The sequence below is a fragment of the Schistocerca americana genome, chromosome 1 (genome assembly GCF_021461395.2).
Source record: "Schistocerca americana isolate TAMUIC-IGC-003095 chromosome 1, iqSchAmer2.1, whole genome shotgun sequence".
In the NCBI taxonomy this organism is placed as follows: domain Eukaryota; kingdom Metazoa; phylum Arthropoda; class Insecta; order Orthoptera; family Acrididae; genus Schistocerca; species Schistocerca americana.
This window is the reverse complement of record NC_060119.1, coordinates 345,551,305-345,579,040: the sequence shown is the minus strand read 5'-3', so window position 1 is coordinate 345,579,040 and position 27,736 is coordinate 345,551,305. Positions and strand designations below refer to the sequence as shown.

The following is a 27,736-nucleotide window of genomic DNA, read 5'->3' as shown; positions in this document are numbered from 1 at the left end:
TTACTGACAGAAGAAAGAGGGTCCGCTAAAAGTGGATGGATCCCGTTAGGGGAGTCAGACTATAAAACAAGGAAGTTACAACACACACATTAAAGGCATAAAAGGTTAGACCAAATCTAAAAACTGGAAAATAAGAGAGGCTTTTCCACGGGGGAATGGTCATGCGCCCCTAGACTAATAAAATGTGAAGAGAGGCCCCAACCACAACCACATTGCATCTGCTACAGGAGTAACGGATACCGTCAGTCTGGCTCCACAACCATATTGTCGGGGTGGTTTGTTACACAGGAGAAACAATGGGTGAACCTGGTATGACCAATGCGTAGATGGCATAAAGCAGTGGACTCCTTCCAAGAGGAGAGGAAGGAAGGGCACCAAAGTGTAGTAGTCTCCTTGATTGTGCGGAGTTTATTACTGAGAGCAGTAGCACACCAGATGTCATCCCACTTTAGGGCGCAGAGAGATTTGACATAGATCTGCACATCCACAGCTGGAGTCATGAAAGGGAATCGAGGGTGAGTATCAGTTTGTTTAGCCAAACGGTCAGCCAGTTCATTCCCTGATACCCATATGACTTGGGACTCAGAGGAAGGCAACTGAGCAGGTGGCACGGCCAAATGAGGAGGAAAGGTCATGGATAGCAAAGACCAAAGGATGATGAGAGTAGCAGGCTGCTCATTGAGTCAATACATATTAAGACACTGTGGAAGGAGGCCTGAGTAACAAAATGGAGCGTACTGGTAATAGCTAGCAGCTCTACTGTGAACACACTACATGATGCAGGAAGACCATAGGTGTGACAGAGAACATAGGACCCTGGAATAGGTCAGTCCTAATCCACGGTCTAGGCACCATCCAAGGGGGGAAGTGAGAGGAAATACACGGGGCACATTTCAGTGAATGGAGATGGAGATCCTGACAGAGGGAAGTGAGACGTATTCCAACCGGCCATCCCACCTGTAGGCAGTGATCAGGAGGGAGATGTCCCTTGCTTGTAAAGAAGACAGAGTACACGGAATGGTTAGGGAACCTGTGAATGGTGATGGCATAAGAAACCAGAAGTTGGCTTCATCGTATCTGCAGAGGGGAAATCCCTGCTTCTGTGAGGAGATTGCCAACGGGACTAGTGCAAAAGGCACCAATAGCCAGATGTACCCCATAACGGTGAATAGGATCAAGTATTTTTGGAGTGGAAGGAGCTGCTGAGTCATAAACCTGACTTCCATAATCTAGTTCGGACAAGACCAGAGCATGGCAAAGATGGAGAGGAGTAGCATAGTCTGCACCCCAAGATATGTGGGCCAGGAAGCAGAGAGTACTAAGCTTCTGCATGCATGTCATCCTCAGGTGGTGAATATGGGGCAGCCATGTCAGCTTTTCATCAAAAAAGGCCCAAGAAATGGGACTGTGCTGCAGCATCTACTAGCTGGTAGCTAGTCTGGTGAGTTCTGATTTATGGGGCTGTGGTTTGATATCTCTGCTTCCTACAAGATGTCCACAGATGGTTGATGTACACTGCATTGTTGTTAGGTGTTTCCCTTTACAAAAACTGATGTCACTCTCTTCAAAATCATGAGCATTTCACCAGTGGTCAGACCATGCTTCACCATGATGAATAACTGAGCTGAAATGGCAAAAGCTTATCACTGGCAAGATCGAAAAAAAGAAAAAAATATCTTTTTCCAGCATGCCCGCACCATGTACTGGCCCAATCTTTGGCAACTACAATATTGACTGAGAACTCCAGAGTAGTGGCGATTCATAGAATATGGTAAGGAAAAAAAGGAAACCCTGAGGAAACATACCCATAAAATCACAAAGACTGGACTTTTGGCTTGGCTAGCAGCATCTATGTTTTTATGGGTGCTGGCTACGAAGTGTTATGTGCTAGGCTTGAAGATGAATTAGTCTGTATTCAGTAGTCAGATGGATTCAAAACCAATAACTTATACTGAATGCAAAGAAGTCCCAAATAATTTTAGCATTCTACCAGAAATTACTTAGGTCTGAACTCTATGGAGAATAGCCTCTCATTCTTTTTGATAGTATCTGAAATCCATATTGGAAGACAGTGAAGAACTTGGTATATCTTTCGATGTCAGCCTCAATGGTACAAAATATAATTTTGACATGTGCAGGAGCTGGTCGCAGTGGCTGGGCAGTTCTAGGCGCTTCAGTCCGGAACTCCATGACTGCTACGGTCACAGGTTGAATCCTGCCTTTGGCATGGATGTGTGAGATGTCCTTAGGTTAGTTAGGTTTAAGTAGTTCTAAGTTCTAGGGGGCTGATAACTTCAGATGTTAAGTCCCATAGTGCTCAGAGCCATTTGAACATGTGCAGGAAGACTTCCGCTTACCTCTAAGTCCTCCAGAAGTCTTGGTGCATGTGGAGGATGTGAAACATAAACTTATGTAATGACTTCTACTGTTGAACCTTCATTATTTCAGGTTAATCCATCATGGCACGAATAGTGAAAACTCTAGAACCATGAATGTTTATGTGTGTTACATCTGCAACATCCATATTTTTGAACACGTCAGTGCTTGATATGCTTAGTTAGCACGACTGCAGCCAGACTACTATACAGTTTGCTTGTTTCATTGGCTCTCCAATGTGCAGGCAGCCTGGGACCTCACATAAGACATCAAGTACCTCTCATCTCATAATAATCACAATATGAGTCTCATTTAATTAGTATCCTAGCTGTGCCTGAAATGACAACATTTCTACCATTGACTGTAACTGTTGTTTGCTATCCACTATTGGCCAGTTTTGGTTATGATGCCATTGTCAAGTGATAGTTGTCATACACAAGGACAGACACTATGCTCTCCAGCAAAGATAAAACCTATGACAGGAAGTCACACATAAAACAGATATAAAAACAGGTTAAAAGCAGTATCAGAACTGAGAACAATGCCCAGTGTGAATCAACTGTAATAAAATAAATTGTCACAGCACTGGCAGTTATCAAATAGGTAATAAAATGAGCAGCTGAGTGCACATTGACAGTCACCACCTCAACACGCACTCGGCTGCTGATTATACATGGGCCTGTCAGATTAAGGTGACCACCACCTGCATTTGATGTCAGTGTGCAATAACCAGTCACACATACCAGGTGGCAGCACTAGCAGTGGAGGGTATATGAAGCACATTGGGGAGGGATACAGAAAGCAGGGCAGTCATTGTCGTAATACATAAACGGAGCAATTTATCTGATGTTCACAAGGGCATGATCATTGGCTTTTAGGCCAAAGGTGGAAGTATTTCTGAAAGGCAAAGTTTGTAAACTGTTCACATGCCACTGTGCTTATAGTATACCATGCATGGCTAAATGGCACTATCCAAAATCGGCACTGAGGCAACCATGGTGCACCACGGGCCATAGGTGACAGGGTTGAATAATAGTTGCGGTAATGTGCATGGACTAATAGACATGCAACTGTTGAGCAACTGACTGCCCAGATGGACCAAGGGACTACCAACAGTGTCTCCTCAACGACCATTAGGTGAATGTTGCTGTGTCTGGGGGATCCACAGCAAGTGCATGGTTCATACATCCATGCTGACTGCTATTCATCGATGATGAAGGCTGGAAATTGCTTGCCAGTTCCGCAACTGGATGTCCACTGAGTGGCAACAGGCAGCCTTTTCAGATGAATCACGTTTTATGCTCCATCGGACCAATGGACGTTCGGATGTATGGTGTGAAACTTCGGAAAGCTAACACCCTGCAAAAATGTTAATGGTCGGGGAAATGTTTTTGTGGCATTCTATGGAAGATCTCGTCATTCTAAAAGGTACAATGTATCAACACAAGTGTGCACATATCCTTGGGGACTGTGCATGCCCCTACATGCAGTTTGTTTCTCCTCGGCAGGATGGCGTCTACCAGCAGGACAGTGCAACATGTCACACAGCTCACATAGCATATGAGTGGTTCGAAGGGCACCTGGATGAGTTTACCGTACTCCACCAGCCATTAAACCCCCCAGATTTAAACTCATTCAAGAATCTGTGGGACCACCTCGATCAGGTTGTTTGCGCCATGGATCTGCAACCGAGAAACCCAGTGTGGCTTGTCACAGCATTGGAGTTGGCTTGGCTCCGCATACCTTTTGGTACCTTCCAGAAGCTCATCGACATTCTTACTGCACATCTCACAGTGGTCCATGCTGCAGAAGTTGGTTATCCGGGCTTTTGACAGAAGGTCACATTAATGTGACTGGACAGTGTATTACATGTTTGAAAATTGCTGGTGCAGCCACAATTTATTTTATTACAGTTGACTCAGACTTGGCAGTGTTCTCATTTCTTTTACTGCTTTCAAACTGGTTTTGTACCAATGCATGAATACTTGTCATAGGTTTTATCTTTACACACTATAGACTGATGGCTAGCCAGTGTGATGGTCTGTCCTCATGCATAACAATTACTACCTGTCAACTGCAATGCTCCATTCTTCTCCCAGTTTTGAGTCTTTCTCTTTTATTGTCTCAGTCACTGATGGTACTTTCTTTCCCCTCTCTTTGTTAAATGTGTCCTAGCATGTTTCTCTTCCTTTACCTATTCTCTCATGACCATTGCTGTCAGTGTCCTCAGTTAAAATCTACCTGTCTGCAGCTTGTCTTTGCTGCTCTAACTTTTATGAACTAATATACACTGTGTAAAATTTTACATAACTCTCCTACAGATGAGTGTTTGCCTGTCCTCATTTTTATTTATTGCTGTGATCCAGAAATTTCCATTTTTGTTATATTTTCCATTCTAGATTTCTAGTGTTGTTAAAATTGTGAGCTTTGCTTTCTTTTCAAAAATCTACTGCAGGTCATAAAAGTTTAATGATGGGAAGAATCAAATATACATTAAATGTTTGTATCTTAGTCTTTTTTCCACTTCATTTTTACAATTAATTTTCATTTGAGACATATAAAAGCCCTTTAACTACTAATGTCTATTTTATATCTCTTTGGAGGATTAAAATATTGTTATCACATCCATACTAATTTTTAGTTATTTTCAAAAGAAGGAATTAATTAATAATATATAAGACAAGTACTTACATCAATATAGCGATCACGGATATAATTGGTGTTGTTAGGTTCAGGCCAATAGGTGTACATGTACTTAATTGCTTGATATATTCCTTCAGGATTTAAAGTGTAGTTATAACGAAAAACCAACTCTCTTATTTTTTGATCAAAGAATTGATTGTCCACAGTATAGTAAGGTGCTAAAGTGTCATTATCATCTGAAAACATGAGGTGAAAATAAATTATTATTGTCAAGAAATAAATATTAGAAAGTAAAAACAACACATTATACATGTCAATTACAACACATTATACATGTCAATTTTATGAATAGTCTTTTCTGACTTACTAATTATAATTAAACAGAATCTTGAAATATTCTGCCTGACATAAAAAAGTGGTGAAAAAATGCATTCTTCACTTGCAGTGTTATTCCTCACAATTACAAAATGATATTCAAGTCTCCAAAGAAACCTGCTGCATAACTGTTACTGTAAGTATGTCCAAATAAAAACAGAAAGCTTAATACTTACCTAGAGAGAACCACTAGTTACCTGAATCAGACTTTGCTTTATGTGAGAAAAGAGAAAAAAATGTTGGGAAAAATCAGACTGTGAAGGGATTCTTCTTTCAGCTTCTGTTCATGCATATTAAGTGTTTGTCAGAAGTGAAAATTTATATCTTTATTTACTACTAATTCCGTTTCAAGATTCTTTTCTTTGTAACTATCACAGTAAGTAAGTACTTACATAAATCCCACGTGTTCATTATTTCATGTCATTTCTGTAAATGTTTATTGAATGTCCAGTAATAGAACATTCTACTGGCATGGAAATAGCTGAAGATAGCTCACTATTCTATTTATTTTATTTTATGAATTTTTATATAGACAATGAGAAATTCCATACTGCATCACAGGACATTTTGAAACCTTTTGTTGCTTTAATGCTTGACATATACCAAATCTTGATGAGATGTACTGAACAGGATGAGGAAATGATTGAAAAGACAGAGAGAGAGAGAGAGAGAGAGAGAGGGAGGGAATAAAATAAGCCATGTAAGCATAAGAGCAAGTGGGCTGGGGGGAGAGATGAGGGGGGAAGTGGGACGGGATGTTTCAAACTTCTGAGCAGCCATCAGCCACATGGATGATAGCAGCCACCATAAATTTCCATTTCTCTGCAACCATCCCAACTTTAGTTCATAAGAAGAGCAATGGAAATAGTGACATGAAAGAAGAGTAGCATCTCTAAAATGTGCATAAAAACTGAATCTACAACTCAGTTGTACTCCCAAAAGCACACCCTTAATAATCTTAGTTTGTACACAAAATGGGCTCCTAATAACTGTCAGGATATATTTAATCATAGTTAGTGGTTTACTGCCAAGATAAAAGGGTAAAAGGCATTTTACCAAGGAGATACAGTACTTTTTCCCCTATGAAGTGATGTGGGAATAACTGATCCAACAACTGACTGTAGTGTGTGGTATGACTGGTACAAATCGTATCTCTGAAGTTACTCTCAGTGTCAAGTTATCCTATGCCATTTACAACCTGGTATTTGTGTAGTTAGAAGTAAATTCTGTGCCCTTAAATATGAGTACATTATTTTGTGTGTTGTATAAGCCTTACCATACAACTGGTGACCCTGACACTACAGAAACAATTATAAAGTGTGGATAATTTATTTTGGAGACAGCTAAATACAGTGCCACAAAAATGAAAGACACTCACAATCAGTGGCGTGCCATCAAGAATGAGATTCAATAAATTTGCCATAAAAGATTTGGAGCTCTCTCTTCTTGCAATGCAAAAAGTGAACACAGTACAATGCAACGAACTGGTATTTTAAAACAGTACAAAGCCCCGTGTTGATTCAACAAATGAAATGAAAATAAGAACTACACACTACAGTGCATTTGATCTTTCCACTATGCGAGAAGGTAAAATGATGCCAGATTTGAGAATGTTGACTGTTCTGATGATTTCTTCTGCACTGCACCCACACTCAGGAGCAAATGTCCATCCACTGGTTCAAGCAGTTCTTCCATGCTTTGTTTGCAGTTATGAGCCCTGACACTTATTCCGAACCAACCACAAATTTGATTCACAGTCAGGGAAAATATTTTTTGCACCAGCAAGTTACCAGAGATTGCGAGCAATTTATGCTAGTCATCAGCAATTGAGACCAGCGGATGATAGCATTGGCGCTGGACATTTTTGTGCAACCACCACTTCATAATCTTTGCATTGCTTTAAAAGCTGAATTAATTGCTCGCTGCATCAAATTGCCCGGCCAAACTGAAACACATGATTTATCTAGAAAAACAAAATGACAAAACAAAACCCCTTCAGAATCTTGGCAGCCCCTATAAGGTATGATAAACACATTTACAGTTTCGGGTGATGTGTTGTTACATATTTGGCAATAGCAACTACCATCACAAGCACAAGTGCAAGTAGCAGTGCTAGTGCACAAAGATCAACCAATAAACAAGTGGTCGATAGTATACACACCACACTGCAGATGCCAAAATCAGTTGCCATGATGTCATCAGCTGACTACATCTGGCAGACGCTGAACATACCCAAAGAGAAAACAGCAGAGTGTGTTGCTATCATGACCTACACCTGCTGAGCATATCCAAAGAGCTCCAGAGTTTATGCGCCACAGCTGAGGTGCTGGCAGGATAAGTTTGGTCACACTAGCAACGGAAAGGACATATTAAACAGATGTGATTCTGACACACCACAGTGCAACAACTCCAAAATTACAAGCACCCTGGAGGCAACTTAATTAATGTTTGCTGGTATCACAGGCATTTCAGACAGCAAGCACTGTAATGCACAAAACCATGAACTTCAGGCGAGCCAAACTAGTGCAGTGCTCCTTGCTCACTCAGTGCCATCTACACTGCTGACAAGTCACAGGTGCTAGTCAGCAGCAATTGGTGCAGTCCTGCATCAACAGGTCAACTAAAATTGGTAACTGTAGGATTTTTTGCCAAAAAGTAGTAACTAGCATAGTAGTGGTGGAGCATGTATTAAAGAGAACTGCTTGCAATTTAATGAAGCTGTTAAATATTTCTGTCCCCACATTAAAGCTCACCCTAAGCACAAACCAACAGCATCTGCTCTCTACAACAACAGTGATAAGTGTGCTCCATGGTAGTTCAGACATGAGTGCATCACCCAGATCCCAATGGATGTGCAACACATATAAGAGGCAGTAAAAAACAATTGCAATTACTTTTCCTGCACCTGTGGTTTGGCAAAAACCATGGACTATAAAGAACTCACCACCACTGAGAATGCAAATATATGACTACAGCATTTATTGGCCAACTCTTCCACAGGACTGTGACTCACCCAGATCCCATTGTCAGGCACCAAGTTAACACATTGGTGTGATGTCTCCCAGCAGAAACCAAGGCCCTACAGTTTGTTAAAGCTCTGCCAAGCTGCTTTTAACAATGTTCACACTCTGTCACACCCATGAGCAAACATGACCACTCCAACCACTGTACACCAGCTCTTTCTGGTGTTGCAATGGGGAGACTACATCTCAGAGATCTTGCAAAATCATAAAGGTCTCTATTTCGAGTCAAGGCAGTGTGGGTCGTACATTCATTCTTAGCAGATAACACATCAATGCTACAAGTATCACCAAGTGCAGAGACATTCATGCACACCTGACCTGTGGACCTATGGTTACCCCCCCCCCCCCCACTCCATTCGCCAGCAGCCACACCCATGATGGCAATCACTGATCACTGCCGCCAACAGTCTGCAAAAGAGCCAGCCAGTAAATATAAACTTTAAATTCTTCTACACTCCAGGTGCTCTGCACTATTAAGTAAGGGCTGGGGCTGGTGTGGGGTGGGGAGAGAGAGGTGGGGGTGGGGGAGGGAGCCTGTGTAAATAATTGATCCAGTAATTGACTGTAGTGTGTATTACCATTGCTTCAAAGTTTATCTTTGGAGTTACTCTCACTGTCTAGTTATCCTATATTGTTTACAAATGGGTTTTTATGTAGCTAGAAACACAAAGGTAATCCTATATACTTAAATTTTGTGTTCATTATTTTATGTGGCATATAAGCCTTACCCACAGCAATACTAATGAGTTCCTATTGTGACACAAAAATTTGTTTAGTTATCACAACCTCAGTGTCAGGTGTATCGATTATGGATATTAAACAAAAGCCTCAATGCAATTCTCAGTGTAGTGTTGCTTCTGCATCGGAACAGAATGTATATAGATTTTCTCAACACTTAGCAGTTCCCTCCTCATGACCATTGTCCTTTGCTCCTGATGAAGAAGAAAACCTATTTTAAAAGTTCATCTTTGAGGTACTTTGTTATTTGTGTTTTGAAGAATGTTGTTTCATTTTTCCAAATTTCAGTAAAGTGCATTTATTTGCTATTCTTCTCTATTGTGTACTGTTAGTCTGTTTTTGGTTATAGTATTTTGGGCTTACTACAAAATGTCGTATTGGTTCACTTACATATCATGTATGCTGCTTCTTGGGTTGTAACACCAGTCATGTAGCTTAAACCTTTATTGAATTCACCTCTTTTGATTAAAGACTCAGGTGTTTCTGAGAGAAATCTCCAATCTCTTTCTTTCCAACCCTCATACCAGCTGTCACCAGGCATAGTAAAATTAGTATCCAATACCGGAGCCCAAGGGAAGGTACCAACCTGAGGCTAAAAAAAATAGAGAATTCTTTTTAGACCACTGAAAGAAAATTCACTTTTTTTCTGAATAACAAGCTGCATTTTACCTGGAACTTGCTGTTTCCAAGATCAATATAGGAACGCCCCTGTTTCAAACAATTGACCAGTTTCCATGATGTTTCAATGCTGCATCCTATGTGCTGAGCATATACTCGGCTTGTGTTTTGTGCTCTGTATTTGTCTATGGTGAATGCCCAGTCAGCCAATGCAGAGCCACTCTATTTAAAAAAAAAACTCATTTTCAATCTTAATACATATTACAGCGTTGATACCAACAGAAGACACATTTAAAAATTCATGGGTAATATGCTAGGTGTGCAATGATTTTAAATAATTTTATAAGTTCTTTCTTGCCACAATACGAAGTATGATATGGGTTACTGATTTTAAAAGATGAATGTTTTACTTTTGGTCCACTGTAATGGACTATTAACTTCTTGTATAGTTCAGGCCAAGATAAATAATACCAATAAGGTCAGGAAACTGGCAGACAATGTTATGTGAAAAACATTACCTCACAAGCAATTCTTTGAATGGACACTTGCCTACATAAAGCTGACTTAAGGTACTAACTAAGATTGGTTACCTGTGCGATCACTTTGCTGACTAGGTTTCTTGTGCGGGGTGCCACCATAAGCAATCCTGCTGATGCTGCCCCTGCTCCAGGCCCAAACAGAGTGATTGATTTAGAATCTCCATTGAAGAACCTGATATTGTCATTTATCCAATTTAGGGCCATTGCTTGGTCTAGGATACCATAGTTCCCAGGTGAGTTTTCATCTCCTGTGCTCAAGAAACCTTTAAACAGAAAACATAAATGTTATGTTTCAAGTTGCTTTGTTGCAAGAATTGACTTGTAGGTAAAAACAAATGTTAATGTAGGCTTCTTATGAAAGTTCTGTGGAACAGATATGATTCTTTGTCAGATGAATAATAGATCTTCTGCCAGTTCAGTTTGTCTGTACTACTTCTCTCATTACTGCTCCACCAAACTATATACAACTTCTATGTCTAATGCAAAATGCTGTTTTCCCCACAAAGGGATAGCATTAAAAAGAAGGAATATAGACACAATAAGAGAAAAAGGGCAATTACATAACCAGTAAAACCCAATTATGTACTAAATGTAACACTAAAACACATCAGGTGGTTAGTAAAATTATTAACTTACAGTCTGAATTAAATATTTAAGATTGTCTCACCTAAAGCTCCCAGTCTGTAATTTATAGTCACTACAACCACTTCATAAAAACCAGCCATCATATGAGCGGGAAATAAGTTTGAGGCACCACTGGTAAAATCTCCACCATGTATATAAACCATAACAGGAAAAGGCTGTGCTCTCCCTGATGCTGTCTGGAACCAGAACAGAAAATCTTATTACTGGTTGTGCTGGAACTCAGTGGAAAGTACAGTAATATTTACATGTAACAATGAGTGAACTACATGACATTCAAGTGAGGAAAACAGCCATAAGAATTGCAAGAAACCTTAAAAAACTTCTCAGGCTGATAAAGAAACTCAAGATTTATATAAGATATGTTTTTTTTTTTTCTTATAAGGTTTCAACAAATTCATCCTTAGATTAATACATTTCTGTGGATAACATTTCACTTTTCAATACCATCAATAAAATCAAAGTTATCCAACAACACAAAACAAGTGTCCATCAAAGCTTCAGCTGTATTATTTGACACAAACGTCATCTAGCCAGCCTTCTGATGGATATGGCAGATACAGAAGTGTTTTGATGCAACTGTCACACAGTTTTACTGCAAAAATCAAACGATATGTGTGATGATGTGTTATTGTGATGGAACAGAACTTCCTTCTTGGCAATGTCTGACCTTTAAGCTGTAAGCACATCAGGGGCAGTGGCAAGGGGGGGAGGGGGCTATGGGGGCTATAGCCCCCCCCCTCCCCCCCTCATGGAGTATCATATTACACTGGATAAAATGACTTCAGAAATCAGTGAATATATTACTCCAACAGATTCAATCTTTTTTTAATAATTATTTAGCAATATAGGTTACAATGTATTTCAAACACATTTTAACAAAAGAATAAGAGTGGAAAATAGCTTACTATATAAACCAATAAATATCATTTAACTTAAAATAGGTGTCTTATTATTTATTAAAACACATTTTTTACCCTGAACTCCAAAACAGTTACCAAAAACTACTTTAAGCAACACTAAATTTTACCAATTTGTCCACAGAGGACCCAAACTCTCCTTTAGTTAAGTGATATTCCATTCCCCCTCCCATGACCGACTTCTAGAATCGCCCCTGAAGCACATCCTTCAGTTTGTCCATTAGTACTCCCTAGTGACAGTTTTGCCTGTGGAGAGATACTTTGCAAGTGATATCTAATGAAAATAACAAAAAAGAGATAATCATGACTTCTCTTCATAATGAAAGAACATTTGCTTTAAGCATTAAGTGCACTTTCACATTTTATCACTGGCTGACATCTATTCATGTTTCATACATCCTTATCAAATGTCAGAGAAGTTACTTGGAACTGTGCTTAACATTCATGAACAATGTTCTTTTGAATGTATTTCCTGCTGAGGGTTAGCAGATGGGCAGAAATCTCTGTTATGTGCAAAGCTGCGGATGTGTACAATACAATGAAAAGAATAATTGCTGCTCACCACATAGCAAAGATGCTGAGTCGCAAAGGCACAACAAAAAGACTGTCACACAATTAGCTTTTGGCCATCTAGACTTTTGTCAGAATTAGACATCATACACACACACGCACACACTCACGCAAACACAACTCACGCATACATGATCACAGTCTCTGAAAGAGACACTGGTGTGTTGCAAATACATGTCAGGTGTGTTGTGAGACTTTTAATGACTTCTAATCTTCCAAAAATAAAATTTCTAGAATAAAAAATAATTGCTCCTATTCAAGAGTCTCACATAACAAATTTTTAAAATTTGTTTCATATAGTTGTTCCATAATTTAAAAAATGTATTGTATGTACATACTTTATGTGGTTGCTTTATTTGTCTCTAGGAAAAAGATCAAATGTAGGTGTCTTGCGAAAGTTTGAATCACAACTCTGGTATGCCTCAAAGGAACAAAGGGTTGAGAAATGCAACTGCAGTGGATACAGCCGAAGCAAAACGGTTGAAATGGTATGGGAGTGTATACTACTCGGGTGCGGACAGATGCCCTAAGAAGATGATGGAATGGATTCCAGCTGATATGAGAAGAAGAGGATCCCTGAAAATAACACGGAAAAAGAGAATCAGATGAGCTATGTCAGAGAGAAATTTTCAGGCAGAAGATTGCAAAGATTGGAGATTTTGGGAGCTAGAATGTGAGAAACAACCGTAACGTTGTATTAAATTGCAAAATATATACATATATAAGACTGTCAGATGGTATCCAAAATAGCTTATGCAAGACAAAACAGGAAGACTGAAAAATTCTGCATTTATTACTGTGGAATTCCCAGGGGTGAATTTGTAAAACTATCAGAGAGAAGGACAACTGACAACTCAGGATCGATAATGATGAGTAAGAAATGATTAATTGGCCTTTTTGATGACTTAAATTAATTGATTAATCATGTTGATTAACTGTATCCTGATAACCAGTTATTGATAGGTCATTATTTTATGTCTTTATTTTTAGGTCTATTAAGCATTCCCCTAAAATAATTTTTTTGTGGTAAAAAGGCTTATTCTAAGAAAAAGTGATACCATCATGTTTATGCTTTTCAAGCCATAACTAACAGTAGTTGCTCAGTTTTGCCAATTACATAATTATCATTTTTTTTATTTTTAGCAGAAATATACACCCATTCAACATTTATTAGTAAAGCTAATTAATTTTTATCACAGATGATATAGTGAACATGCTTACAAGCACCAGTTTTTTCAGGAAGTGAACAGATGAACACTAATTTGTAACCTTTTTCCACTGAGTCTCTAACGGCAATCTGTTACTAAGTCCTATGCTTAGGAAACAGTCTTTTCAGAAGGTATGGAGGAAGCTACTATTCCCAGATATTTGCAAGACAAACTATGCAGAAAAGCATACATTGCCTCATTGTCTTTCCAGAATTGCAAAAGGGAATCATTTTTTCAGTGGATTACGTTTTGGTGTAAGATGAATTAGAGACTACATCCTGGCTGTTTGTTGTTACTGTGCTACTGCTGTATTGAAACAAATGTCTCATGAGTGTTACACATCTCATATTCTGCAGTAGCTGGTAACCGTACTTGTGATTCTTTGACATGGGCTACTGTCTGTGTCTGCATCTTCTGAACATGACATATAATGTGCTAATGGCCATAGTTATCACCAAGGTATCTTGATAATGGAGCCACCTGAAGCAAGGATCTAGAATCATGCACAATGCCAACAGTTTGGTCTTCTCAGTATTCTGAATGCGTCTTTGGTATTGATCTTGGAGATTCTCTCTGAGATTTTTACATTCTGGTGTCAAAATATCTGTGTCTATTAACTTTCTTCACAACAAATAAATAAAGGGTATTACTTTGCTATCTGTTACATAATTTTGATCACTGATTTCTTCCATAACTCAGTATAAGGGCTGCAGAAGTTTCTTTTATAACTGAAATTTCATAACCATTGAGCATATTTGGATCTCCTGATTGTTAGCATATCAGTGCTCACTACATCTGACAAAGAAATGAAATGTTGAAGTATTAAAAAATTGAGTTCTGTGTTGTGGAGAACTGCTCAAAGAGCTTAAGAATTTTTGCACTCCAATTTTCCAGCAAACATTTGAAGTCTCTGAAATTTATCTGATATACTGACACTTTGTTTTATGTATGTAACTATTCATTTTACTGTCAAAACTATTTGTATGAATCCTATTGCTTGTTCTATGGCTTTTTGCATGCTGCCAAAACTAGTGTCTGTGAAATAATGAATGTTTTTACTTTAGTTTCAGTAAAACATAGTCAACTATATACTTATTTTTGCTGTTCATTTTTTGAACTTTGTAACAAAATGGGAAGTAGACTACCAGAATACTTAGGTGATTGTCTTTCAGAGACACATGGTTAATTTTCAAGTGATTCATAGGTGGGCGAGGAACAGAGAAAGGATGACATTGTCACTGAGCGATGAGGGAATGTGAAAGGGGGAAATGTTTACCCATTTCTGTCCACTGCTGACAACTCACAGGTTCACATACCTCATACTGATCAGCAGATATGGTATAAATTACGATAAAAGTAACAAGGTTTAGTGACATTATAGAGAAATACCTTACATTACATTATTTATTTCTGACCTGATGCACTCAACACAATACTTCACCAAACTACTTAAGAGCCACTACTGTTATTACGGCCCTGTTTTGGGAGCAGTCATAAACAGAACATGGTTGACATGATATGTTCTGACTTGTGCCTGTGTTGTACAATGAGTACTAGGAGGCAGTTGGACTTCTTTCCTTAATCATGTCATAGACAACAAGTCAACACTCAACAGACTCTAAAACCAAAGTGAAAAAACTGAAATAATTTAATTTATCAGTTGCAATTAACTTCCCATCCCTACTGACAATGACTCTCAAAGTTAAACACAATGCATGGAGCTAAGGTACTCAGTTTGAGAAGGTGCGTTTCTTTCTTTGCCTTGCACCCAAGTAAACACTGGCAGCACTCTGTATTACTCAAGAATCTACATAAATGCCCAATTCACTCAAAGAAACTCCATGATTTGTATCAGTAGGTAGGGCTCAGGCAAAACACTGTAGCTGCAACTCGCCTGAGAGCGAAAAGTTAATTTTTTCAGGGAGGACAAAGTTGGTGCATCTCAAGGTCTAAAACAGAAGGTGATGATGACAAAAAATTGTATTTCACCTGAAAATATGTTCGAGGAAATTTGAGTCTCTGCAGAGATTGTTAACTTATCCTAGTACCTAAACTTTCTATGTCTTGCAGGTGAATACAAAAACAAAATTCATATGTTTATCTTGTATGCTCTGGAGACAAGTGGTTAACTTACTGTTGGTGAATATATATTTAAGTACAGGCAGTCTTCATCCATGTCGCGAATTCCTTTTGTTGCTCCTATGTACTGTATTGGCTGTGGGCAAGCAGGGCCAAAGTCCACAGCTTGTATAAGTTGCCAGCCTCGATGTGCTCTTGGTGGCTGCCAAAAATTATAACATCAAGTTAGTAACTTCATGAAATATCCTGTGGTGAGAGAAGTTTGTTACACCATAATCTCTGTAGACACCACTACAAAGAAACTTAATATTCAGAATATATAACTGAGATAGTATACTAATCTAAGATAAAAAAATCTTATATTTATTACAGAGAAAATTTTGGTCCTGTAATGTAAAAGTTGGTAAATCAACAACTCTTAACCATCCATAAAAATACTTCAACAAGCTCTGATAATCAAATACAGTGGTCCTGAATAAATCATCATTGATGCTTGAACAATTCAACATTTTTAGTTTATGTGCCATGGAGTGAAAATAGTGTTAAACACAAGAAACAGTTATTGACAAGTAATCTGCTAATATCTTCAGAAAATATCCACCAGCCACTGTGAATAGAAAAATAAAAGACTTTCAAACAGTGTCACAGATAATATTTGTTCTGTTTCATTCTCATGGAATGGTAAGAGATAATACTGAACATAGACTGTAATAATACCAGAAGAGCACACTTTCACCACATGTGCGTCTGTGCATGTTTTGGGGGAAGGGGAAGTAAGATCGCAGAATAGAGCACAACATGAAACAGATGAAACAAATTACTCTTTATTTTTTATTTATTTTGAGAATCAGTTCTAGCTAGGATAAAAGTGGCTTCTTTCTGCATACTGCAATAAATAATGGGCTTTCATAGGTCATGTGCTGCATTTAGAATTGAAACTTAAAATATAAAAGTTCTGTTAACCAAATAGGTATCAAGTTGTAAGTTGTAAGTTGCACAAGTACACTGATTATATTTTTAGATTTTGGCATTCTAAAATCAAGAAACACGTAAAGCAGATCTGATGAATATGTCAAAATAGAATATATTCAGTGCAGTTTTTATGCTGTTGGCCTTGTCCCATAAAATGTTGTGCTCGCTCTCTTTTTTTCTCTCCCAACATCAAGTAGTCAACCTCGTTAACATTCAGTTCACTAGCGAACAATAACTGGCTGTCTTTTATATTTGGAGAAGCATAATCAGAATACTGTTAATAACTACAATACAGACTGCTTTAAAAAACCATTCTCATCTGTTGGATGACATTCAGAAAACCTTGTATATAATTTACAAACTGCATTGGTTTTCTCATCATTTGTGTTTGAGTGTTACATTTCATTAATTCTTTTTTCTCTGAGAATTACTGTGTCTACATTAGTGTATATTGTTCTGTAAGTATAGAGATTAAGCACAGGTGGCACAATATTATGCAATATCTTTTCTTGCTGTACTCCACCTGTGAATAGTATAGATGGGACAACAAAATTTACGGATAAATTAACTTAGACCTTTACTAGACCCTTTTCAATTAGCCAGTGACATATCTGAAGAGATATCACATAAAAATATTTTTTTCCCCCTTGCCAGTTGAGTGAACAACTGAATTGAAGCCAGAATCTTGTAGGAAATCTACAGTTCAAAGTATGTATTTAGTCTGAAACAAAAGCAAGGCATGAGTTCCTTGAAGGATACATAGCAAATCTGCAACAACTTACATCCCTTTCTCCACACTAAGTACACTGTATATGTGATTTACTAAATACAGTAGCAAGACAACATGCATTTGCAAGGGCTTAATGAAAGGGCTTTATAATGTGAAGTTCAGTCTTTATTGTTACTTTACATTCAATGATGACAGACATGGGTGCTTTTAACATCACAGTGACAATGTAATGATATTGAAGGTAACATGAGAATGGGTGTCCGGTGGACAGAGGACACTACTGGAGCTGTGAACAAGCACGTCATATGCGAAACACCTGCTGTACAGAAAGTAATACTGTCCACCATGGACAGGAATGTGACTCCAGAAGTTAATGGACGAGTAACCTAACACTTATCCTACAGTATCAGAAGCTAGTGGCTAGTTTACGAGAGACTCGCCAGAATGCCTTTATTAAGGTAAGAGTACACAAGGCAGATCATCAGTTTCAAATTACTGTCTTTTTTAAGAGAGGATTGAAACTCAGTGACCTGTTGTTTGGATCTGGTTCAAATCTGTATGAAATAATGACTCCTGTATGTCAATAAGCACTAGTGTCTCTGCATATTGTACTCCTGCATCAAGTGAACTTTCATACTGTTCAGGTTATAGAGGTCATTGTGAAAGACTGTTTGGATAGTGTTTATAGCTCATTGCTCACAAACATGTTTGCAGATCATTGTCCCCCCCCCCCCCCCCCCCTCTCTCTCTCTCTCTCTCTCTCTCTCTCTCTCTCTCTCTCTCACACACACACACACACACACACACACACACACACACACACACACACACTCACACAAATACAAAAAAACACACATGTTTGCATGCACATATTCTATGATGAGATATTCCAGCAGGTTAACATATTAGTTCATAGGAGAAATATTCTCCAAACTCTGGTTTGCGTGAATTTGAAAGTGGGTTGATCACTATGTTTGACTGATACAAACTATATGGAGCATTACAGAATATATTGGAGAAATTTATTCATCCTTAATATCCTCCATCAACAATTAACAGTGGCTTGTTGGCAGCTATTGTTACAGTATGGAGCATCATAGAACTGGCGCAGAATGTAACTTGCTCCTTCATTAGATTTACATGGCTGCTATAGTGCTGACTGTGCATGTGTGTGTAGCATGGTAGAAAGAAATGTTTCAGTACTTTAACCAATACAATGTTTACTGTGAAGGCAAACAAGAAACTGGCTAAAATTACAAGATGGCTGGTGCTCCAGTATGCAGAAGAGTGTCTAGGAGGATAGGTTGGAGTATGGTGAACACATGAACCACATAGATATATTTATCCAAATACTGTTATTTCAATACAGATGATTTATTTCCAACAATTCATACTTTTCTTCTGACTGTTTTCATGTGGTCCACCATGACTTCCTCTCCTGAGCCAACTCCTTCATCTCAGCGTAACAGTTCTACTCAAAGTCCTCAATTATTTGTTGGCTCTATTTCGATCTTTATCTTTATCTACAATTTTTACCCCTAAAACTCAATCTGGTACCACGAAAGTTATTTGCTGTTGTATTAATACATGTCCTATTGTACTGTCCCTTCTTTTAGTCAGAGTTTTCCATGCATTCCTTTCTGCACTGATTCTGCAGAGAAACTCATATTTCTTATCTTATCAGTCCACTTGATTTTAAGCACACTTCTGTATCACCAATCCCAAATGTTTCTATTCTGTTCTTTTTTGGTTTTCGTACAGTTTAAGATTTACTTCTGAACAATGCTGTGCTCCAGATGTATATATTCTCAGAAACTTCACCCTCAAATTATGTCTTATGTTTGATCCAGTAGACTGTTTTAGTAATGAACGCCTACTTTTTCTGTGCTTCTCTGATTGTTTTATATTCCCTGCTTTGTTATATGTAGCAGCATTCCTTCATTTCATCTACTTCATGATTCTCAATTTTGATGTCAGTGATTTTCACTTTAATTGTTCTGGAAACTGACCACCTAAACTGACATCAAAATATCTGCTCCACCTCATTATTTTGTCTTGCTGTGGTTTACTTTGAATTCATAGTGTGTGCTCATTGGACTATCAGTTCCATTTAACAGGTCCTGCAGTTCATCCTCATTTTCACTGAGGACAGCAATGTCATTTTACCCTGAATTTTAATCCCAGTCCTGAAACTTTCCTTTATTTCCATCATTGCTTCTTTGCAGTATAGATTGAACATCCCTGTCTTATATAACTTCGTTTTTCAAGCACAATGTCACACAACTGCCTCTGTGATGTCTTTAACTATCCTAAAGCTAAAGTTTGACAGTTCAGAACAATACTATTGTAACTACACTTTGGGCGAAAATGAAGTTACAGTGCCACAAACTAATGTTTTGTCTGTGAAATAAAATTGTAACTGCTCTGCTTGCTGATCCATCATACAAAGATGATGTCCAAAGCACCATAACAACAAATTCTAAATATTTTCAGTGTAACACTATCACAACTGCTGTTATGCTCCTTTTGCATTCATATCTTTGGCAGATAGTGAAGTCTTTTATTTTTATTTATTTATTTACACGTCAAGTTCCGTAGGACCAAACTGAGGAGCAAATCACCAGGGTCATGGAAGATGTCAGTACATGAAATTACAATGTAAAAGTAATAACAGATAAAAATAAAATGTTTATGAACCCAAAAAAGTCATGTCATAAGTTTAAGTAAATGCAATCAACACTACAACAAGAATCAGCTTAATTTGTCAAGGACTCCTTGACAGGAATGGCCCATGAGGGAACTCTTCAGTTAAGATTTGAAAGCACATGGATTACTGCTAAGATTCTTGAATTCTTGTGATAGCTTATTGGAAATGGATGCACCAGTATACTGCACACCTTTCTGCACAAGAGCCAAGGAAGTCCGATCCGAATGCAGGTTTGATTTCTGCTGAATATTAACTGAGTGAAAGCTGCTTGTTCTTAGGAATAAGCTGATACTGTTAATAAGAAATGACAGTAAAGAATATATATATTTAGAAGCCAATGTCAAAATACCCAGACTAGTGAACAGGGGTCGACAAGAGGTTTGTGAACTTGCACCACTTATTGCCTGAACCGCCCGTTTCTGAGCCAAAAGTATTCTTTTAGAACGGGAAGAGTTAGAGTTACCCCAAAATAGAAAACCATACAACATATGCAAATGAAAATTAGCAAAGTAGACTAATTTTCGTATTGAACGATCGCTTACTTCAGATACCATTCAAATGAACTGCACTATTTGAAACCGAGCCAATGTTGACCACGACATCCTTTACTACCAAGCTAGTGTCATCAGTAAACAGAAATATTTTAGAGTTACCTGTAATACTAGAGCGTATATCATTTTATAAATAAGAAACAGGAGAAGCCCCAACACTGATCCCTGGGGCACCCCCCCCCCCCCCCCCCCCCGCCCCATTTGACCGTACCTCACTCAGACCCCACATCATATCCATTCTCAACACTGTGAACAATGACCCTTTGCTGTCTATTGCTAAAGTAAGAGGTGAACCAATTGTGCGCTACTCTCCATATTCCACAATGGTCCAACTTCTGGAGCAATATTTTGTGATCAACACAATCAAATGCCTTAGTTAAATAAAAAAATATGCTTAGTGTTGGCAGAAGAGCCAACACTGTGTTACTAGTGGAGGCCGAAATGCATGCGTTTTAGCTCACTCAGGCTGGCGTGAAGAGGGAAGAACTATACTGACGTGAGGTCTGGAACATGACAAGGAATTAGAATTCAGAAAGCGGACATAATTAGTTTGATACTTAACTTTAATTCATTAATGATGAACGTCGCTCTTGATGGTACATGATTCACAATATTATCTGTTCAGAATACAGTCGTAGTAACTGAATATGGCGCCTTGCTAGGTCGTAGCAAATGACGTAGCTGAAGGCTATGCTAAACTGTCGTCTCTGCAAATGAGAGCGTATGTAGACAGTGAACCATCGCTAGCAAAGTCGACTGTACAACTGGGGCGAGTGCTAGGGAGTGTCTCTAGAATAGACCTGCCGTGTGGCGGCGTTCGGTCTGCAATCACTGATAGTGGCAACACGCGGGTCCGACGTATACTAATGGACCGCGGCCGATTTAAAGGCTACCACCTAGCAAGTGTGGTGTCTGGCGGTGACACCACGTTTAGCGTTCAAAACCTTTTGTTTAATCCATCCACTTCCTCACACAGAAAAGAGAATATAGCATTTTCAGTTGTTAAATGACTTCTAAAGCCGAACTGTACATTTGATAGGAAATTGTGTGGTAGAAAATGATCAATTATCCTTACATACAAAGCCTTTTCAATAACTTTAGCAAAAAATGATGGCATAGAAATAGGTCTAAAATTGTCTACATTATCTCTTGCTCCTTTTTTATAAAGTGGCTTTACTACTGAGTACTTTAATCATTCTGGAAACTGACCATTCCTAAAGGAAAAATTACAAATATGGCTAAATACAAGGCTAACATGTGTAACACAGTACTTTAATATTCTGCTAGGCACTCCATCATATCCGTGAGAGTCCTTAGTCTTCAGTGATTTAATTATTGACTCAATCTCCCCCTTATCTGTATCACAGAGGAGTATTTCAAACATCAATAGCAGAAAGGCATTTGCCAAGAATGTTATACGATTCCCCCTAGAAACTAAAGTTTTATTTAATTCACCAGCAATACTCAGAAAACAATTGTTAAACACTATACATATATTTGATTTATCAGTAACAGAAATATTATTACTACGAACTGACTATATTGTTGACTTTGTGCTACTGACCAGACACTTCCTTCACAACTGACCATATGGTTTTAATTTTATCCTGTGGATTAGCTATTCTATTTGTGTACCACATACTCTTTGCCTTCCTAATAACATTTTAAGCACCTTACAGTACTGTTTGTAATGGGCTACTGTAGCTTAATTGTGACTACTTCTAACATTTCGATATAATTCCCGCTTCGTTCTACATGATATCCTTATCCCACTAGTCAGACATCAAGGCTGCCTTTTACTGCTAGTACCCTGTTTAGAATGTTCTAATGGAAAGCAACTCTCCAAGAGCACAAGAAATGTGTTAGGGAAAGCATTATATTTGTCATCTGTGTTATTGACACTATAAACATCCTGCCACTCTCGTTCCTTAACGATGTTTAAAAAGCTCCCTATTGCCATTGGATTGAATTTCCCACATAGTTTGCAATTATATGTGACATTTGTTTGAGTACAAAAGCCTTCTAGCATTAAAATTTGTGCATCATAGTCTGAAAGGACATTCACCATTTTACTAACCAGATTTATCTTAAATGATTTATGATTTTGTTTCCTTGAATAAACAAATAAAGTTTGTGTATCATGGCACAGTTATGTTGGTATCATTGAACACTTCTGTCATTGTGAAGCATGGGAAAAGAGTTGATTGAAGCAGCAGGTGGTGTTTGAAGCTTTTTATCTACTTTGTGTTGTGTTTATTATCTAATATCACCCAGCAATCAGAGGTGTAAGTATGATCACTGTCTTTGAATGATAATATTAAAGATATTGTGGTAACAATCAATGAATCAGGTTATGCTTATAGCATAACCTAGCTTGCATTTTGTCTTTTGGTTGTAAGCATAAAAGGAGCCATGCCATATAAATGTTGCAAAAAGATTTAGAGAAAGCACGAAATGATGATCTTCTGCAACCAGATTCTTTATCAGAAAACACAAGACATGAAGGCACACTACACAAGAGTAGTCATTCCACATTACAGTATTCATTTATCCTTGAAAAGAATGCAAAATGTTCTTGCATACATTTGGTATTACTGATCAGTGTGTAAAAACAACTTTAGGGAAACCTAGTCCAGAAGGTTAATGAGTGAGAGCAAATATGGCAAGCACACTAACATTATATGACATTATGGAAGGGATAAGAAATCATATAGATTCATTTGATAGAGTAGAGTCAGAGTCCATTAGAAAGGATAGTTTATGATAATATCTAGATAGCACCGTCAGTATTCGAAAGATATATAAAATGTACATTTGGAAGTGCCAAGAGGAGGGGAAGGAACATGCATGAGCTAGGATGTATGAAAAAGTTTTCAAAACAGAATACAACCTTGGCTTTTTCAAACCTAAAAAGGATGTATGTGAAGAGTGGGAGCCCTACAAGAACGCTGAACCAGAAAATAAGACTTCTTTAGAAGAAAAAATACAAAGATATCTGAAAAACAAATACATGGCTGGAGCAGGAAAGGTGCAGACACAGGAAAGGTGCAGACAAATTGAAGGTGCAAACTGACAGTACATTTCTATGTAGCTGTTTTGATTTTCAGGAGGTTCTCCACACTCTGCATTGTGAAGTATGTTTGCTCTATTGCAAAAGAAAGCTGAGCACCTACAATCTGGCTATGACACAGGAATGCAGAAGAGAATTTATTGAAAACATGTGTTCCTGAATACTGGACCCCCTTTTTGTACCAAGGTAAGTGATTTTGGGTCTTCATGCGCTATGAGAAAATTTGGATGCAGAGGGAAGCATGGGCGTAGTTACCTGTGTCTACAAAATTCATAAAGCAGCCAGGTGAGAATGGCAACAAGATTTTTTTTTTTTTTTTTTTTTGACAGTTGCTGTGGTCAGAACCAAAACATGTAACTGTGTAACAGTACAGTGTGAGTACTCTACAAACTGAATCAATTACCAATGAATTATTATTATTATTATTGTTATTGAGAATGGGTACACTCAGAATGAAGGAGACAACATGCACAGTATTACTGAGAGGAGAGAGAGAGGGGGGGGGGGGGGGAGAAATGAAAACCATTTATGTACCTCAGCAGCACAAAGTGGTAAAAGATATGATGTATATGAGATGTCACAGAAGAATCTTTTTGGATTTCAAAGGAACTTCACTGAAGGTCCGAAACTGTACTAAAGCTGAAAATGGAGAAAGAAAAGAGAGGCTGATTACCAGAGTAATAATCGTGAGAGACAAAGAACCATGGATGGTGTCTTTTAAATATGAAAATTACTCAAACTACAACATAACTGATTCAATGCACAAGTTTTAAGGTTTTATACTGTAGAAGACTTGCCACATGCTTTTTCAGTGTTAATTATAACATACAGCTTTATTGTTTTTCCTGGTCACTATTCTTTGTCATTGTTTTGTGCTTACATATTATCATATTCACGTGGTAGAAAGCTCTGGAAATAAGAAATGTCATAAAGGCATTATTACTGCCAACTGAATTTATAAAATATGATATTCACATTTGTAGCCATATGCTGATGTAGTCCAATTTCAGTGAAATATGACTGCAAACAAGATTAATGTCAGGCATCAATACCTTTATAAATAACTCCATCTCTAAATTAACTTCTGGGACATTTTTTGGTATAAAGTACTTCATAACAATGGAACAACAGGACATTCTAAGCAGCATTTGTAAGTGCACGTTTCCAGGTTGATTTCTGGGAAATACTGAAACTTTCTATTTGTTGTACTGTAAAGTTAAAGAAATGTTAGTTATGATAGTATTGCTCTGAACCATCAAATTATCGTCATCCAATAGATCTTAAATGTTCTTTTTCATTTTTCTGTATATTATTATTGTCAACAACTTGGATGTGTGAGCTGTTAACCTGTTCTCACACTTATCAGTCTTTACTGCCTCTAGTGATGGGACAAATGACTATTTTTAGCAACTGACTGGTCAGTCAATTTGTCCTTTTTTGTTTAATCAGTTTTTCCAATTGAATGATACAACTGAATATAACTAGTCTCTGCAGCCAAGTCAGCTGTATGAACATTTTCACTCACTCACCAGGTTAAAGTGGTTTATACAAACATTTTCACCCACTCATAAGATTTGAATGGTTTCATTCAATGCAAGAAAACCAACTGACAAGTCTCTGTCAGTTGTGACTGTTATATGAATGTTTTCATTCAGTCTCTGAGTATGAGTGATTTTAATTACATACTTTTTCAGTCTGAGTGGCTGGAACACACAAATACGGCAGCTGAGATGGAGATGGCTTACACTCGTGATACTTCTTCCAAAAAATCGGTGGATCATGCTTCTCCTCTATATGCAGAAGCTTTTTGGACACGGAGACCGGCATGTCCTCTTGCACCTTTGTAAATTCCACTGATTCTGACTCATTTTTGTTTTTCTGTTCGATGAAAAGCGTCCAGATCATTTTCTTCTTCTTAATTTGTGATAGATAATCTTCAGCTTGAGTCACTAAACTGTCAACCACAACTCTGCCATTGTTTGGAATTTGGCTAATCCCCAGTATGATCTCACTCATAAGGTTTTCAGCACTTTCAGACACCTGAAACCACAGTTTTTGAACAGAAGGGCCAAAATAGTGCTTTGGCACAGAAGCCGGTGCTGTCCTCATAAGCTGCCTTTTTGACAGGGCCTCTAGTAGATGTTTTCTAAATGTCAACCCACCTTAGCCGTTGGAGTTCTCTGTCAATGTTCTTTGGCATGCTTGAACTAGCAGGACTACAACAGAGGCTGTTGTGAACTGTTCCCTACACAGTTCTTCTGTTAACTCGAACAGGGGTTCCAGTAGAGGAAAGTAGCTTTTTAAAATATCCCCCTCCCTCATTTGTCATAAGAAATTCACAGGTAACACATGAAAATGTCATTGTGAGGGCATCTTTGACCAACACTTGGCACTACATCAGAAGAACAGTAGAGTGCCACCTGCTGTGCATCTCCTGTTCCAGCTTTAACTGCTTTTGTTCCACCAAACTTGTGAGTCTACCACTTCAGTAGTGGCTACCTTACTGCTTTTTAAAAACTTGATGATTTTGGACATTTCTGTCTCAAGGAGCTCGGTGTCGCTGATTCAGAATGGCTGAACACATCTGACATTAATAAATTAAATTTGTGAGTAGCACATCTCGAATGAACGACATTCATTTTCCTTGCTACAGCCACCATAAGACTAGTGTTGTCAGTGACAAGAGAAAACACTGTCACCTATTCCCCATCCAGAAACAATTATTTTAACACTCTTGGTAACGTTTTCAGAAGTGTGCTGATCAGTGATGTGCACAGTGGCCAGAACAGCAGAATGCAGCTTCTGCTGCTCAAGACAATGAAGTGCGCTGATACTGTCAAAAACCCTTGTGTACTTATGTTGGTTCACACGTCAGCAGTCAGTGTGACATATTTGGTGGCAGCATATTGCCAATAACTAATCTAATTTTGAGACAACGATAATTTAACTGTTTGTGTGTCAGAGTCTTCCTGGAAGGCAAAGAATAACATGGTTCTAGTGTCTTCACTTGTTTTGTAAATTTGGTATTATAAATGAAACAAAATGCAATTTAACACTCAGCTACAGTATGAACGAGGAGATTGCCAATCGTTTCTGCTAAGAACTGAATGCACTAGCGCGTCGCAATTATCGCTCCCAAGGTGCTAGAAGGGTGCGAACATCGTTACAGTGTTACCGTGTTTACAGATTGTTTATAGTGCTGGCTTGAGATAGCCCTAACTGTTCCAGAGTTTGGTATCGCATTGCGCTTGCCGGGCATCAGCTTCGGAAAATGGAATTTTTCTGCAATTTTGTCAATATCTATGTCAAAATAAGTATGAAGTTTAACATTTCTGTCTCGTAGGAAAATCACTTTAAAATTCTGAAATTCACTCGCGGTATGGATCTCTATAATCTCTGAAAAAATCAATTACTAATTTAAATTAATGACAGGAAGGAAATGACACGTATTTTGGACAGGTCAGGAAAACTCCTGTTGAATCCTGTTGATGCCTTGGGCAGATGGAAGGAATATTTTGAAGAGTTGCTCAATGTAGGTGAAAATACGATCAGTAATGTTTCAGATTTCGATGTACAATGGGATAGGAATGATGATGGAAATAGGATCACATTTGAGGAAGTGGAGAAAATGGTCAATAGATTGCAGTGCAATAAAATGGCTGGGGTGGGTGAAATTAAGTTGGAACTCATCAAATACAGTGGAATGTCAGGTCTTAAATGGCTACACAGGATAACTGAAATGGCATGGGAGTCGGGACAGGTTCCATCAGACTGGACGAAAGCAGTAATCACACCAATCTTTAAACATGGAAACAGAAAAGATTGTAACAACTACAGAGGAATCTCTTTAATCAGCGTTGTGGGTAAAATCTTCACAGGTATTGTTGAAAGGAAAGTGTGTGTATTAGTTGAGGACAAATTGGATGAAAATCAGTGTGGGTTTAGGCCTCTTAGAGGTTGTCAGGACCAGATCTT

General features: G+C 38.2%; 1 protein-coding gene across 2 annotated transcripts in view; it reads right to left on the bottom strand.

The window, feature by feature from the left end:
• The window catches only part of LOC124599161 (cholinesterase), a 183,105-nt gene that overhangs the window by 48,991 nt on the left and 106,378 nt on the right, over positions 1-27,736 (bottom strand). For both annotated transcript variants that reach the window (XM_047136054.1, XM_047136053.1), the window contains exons 3-8: positions 15,787-15,933; positions 10,980-11,133; positions 10,364-10,575; positions 9,825-9,995; positions 9,546-9,747; positions 5,068-5,255 (exon numbers count right to left, since the gene is read on the bottom strand). In XM_047136054.1, the coding sequence (XP_046992010.1) occupies positions 5,068-5,255; positions 9,546-9,747; positions 9,825-9,995; positions 10,364-10,575; positions 10,980-11,133; positions 15,787-15,933 (1,074 nt within the window). The remainder of the gene's footprint in view (positions 1-5,067; positions 5,256-9,545; positions 9,748-9,824; positions 9,996-10,363; positions 10,576-10,979; positions 11,134-15,786; positions 15,934-27,736) is intronic.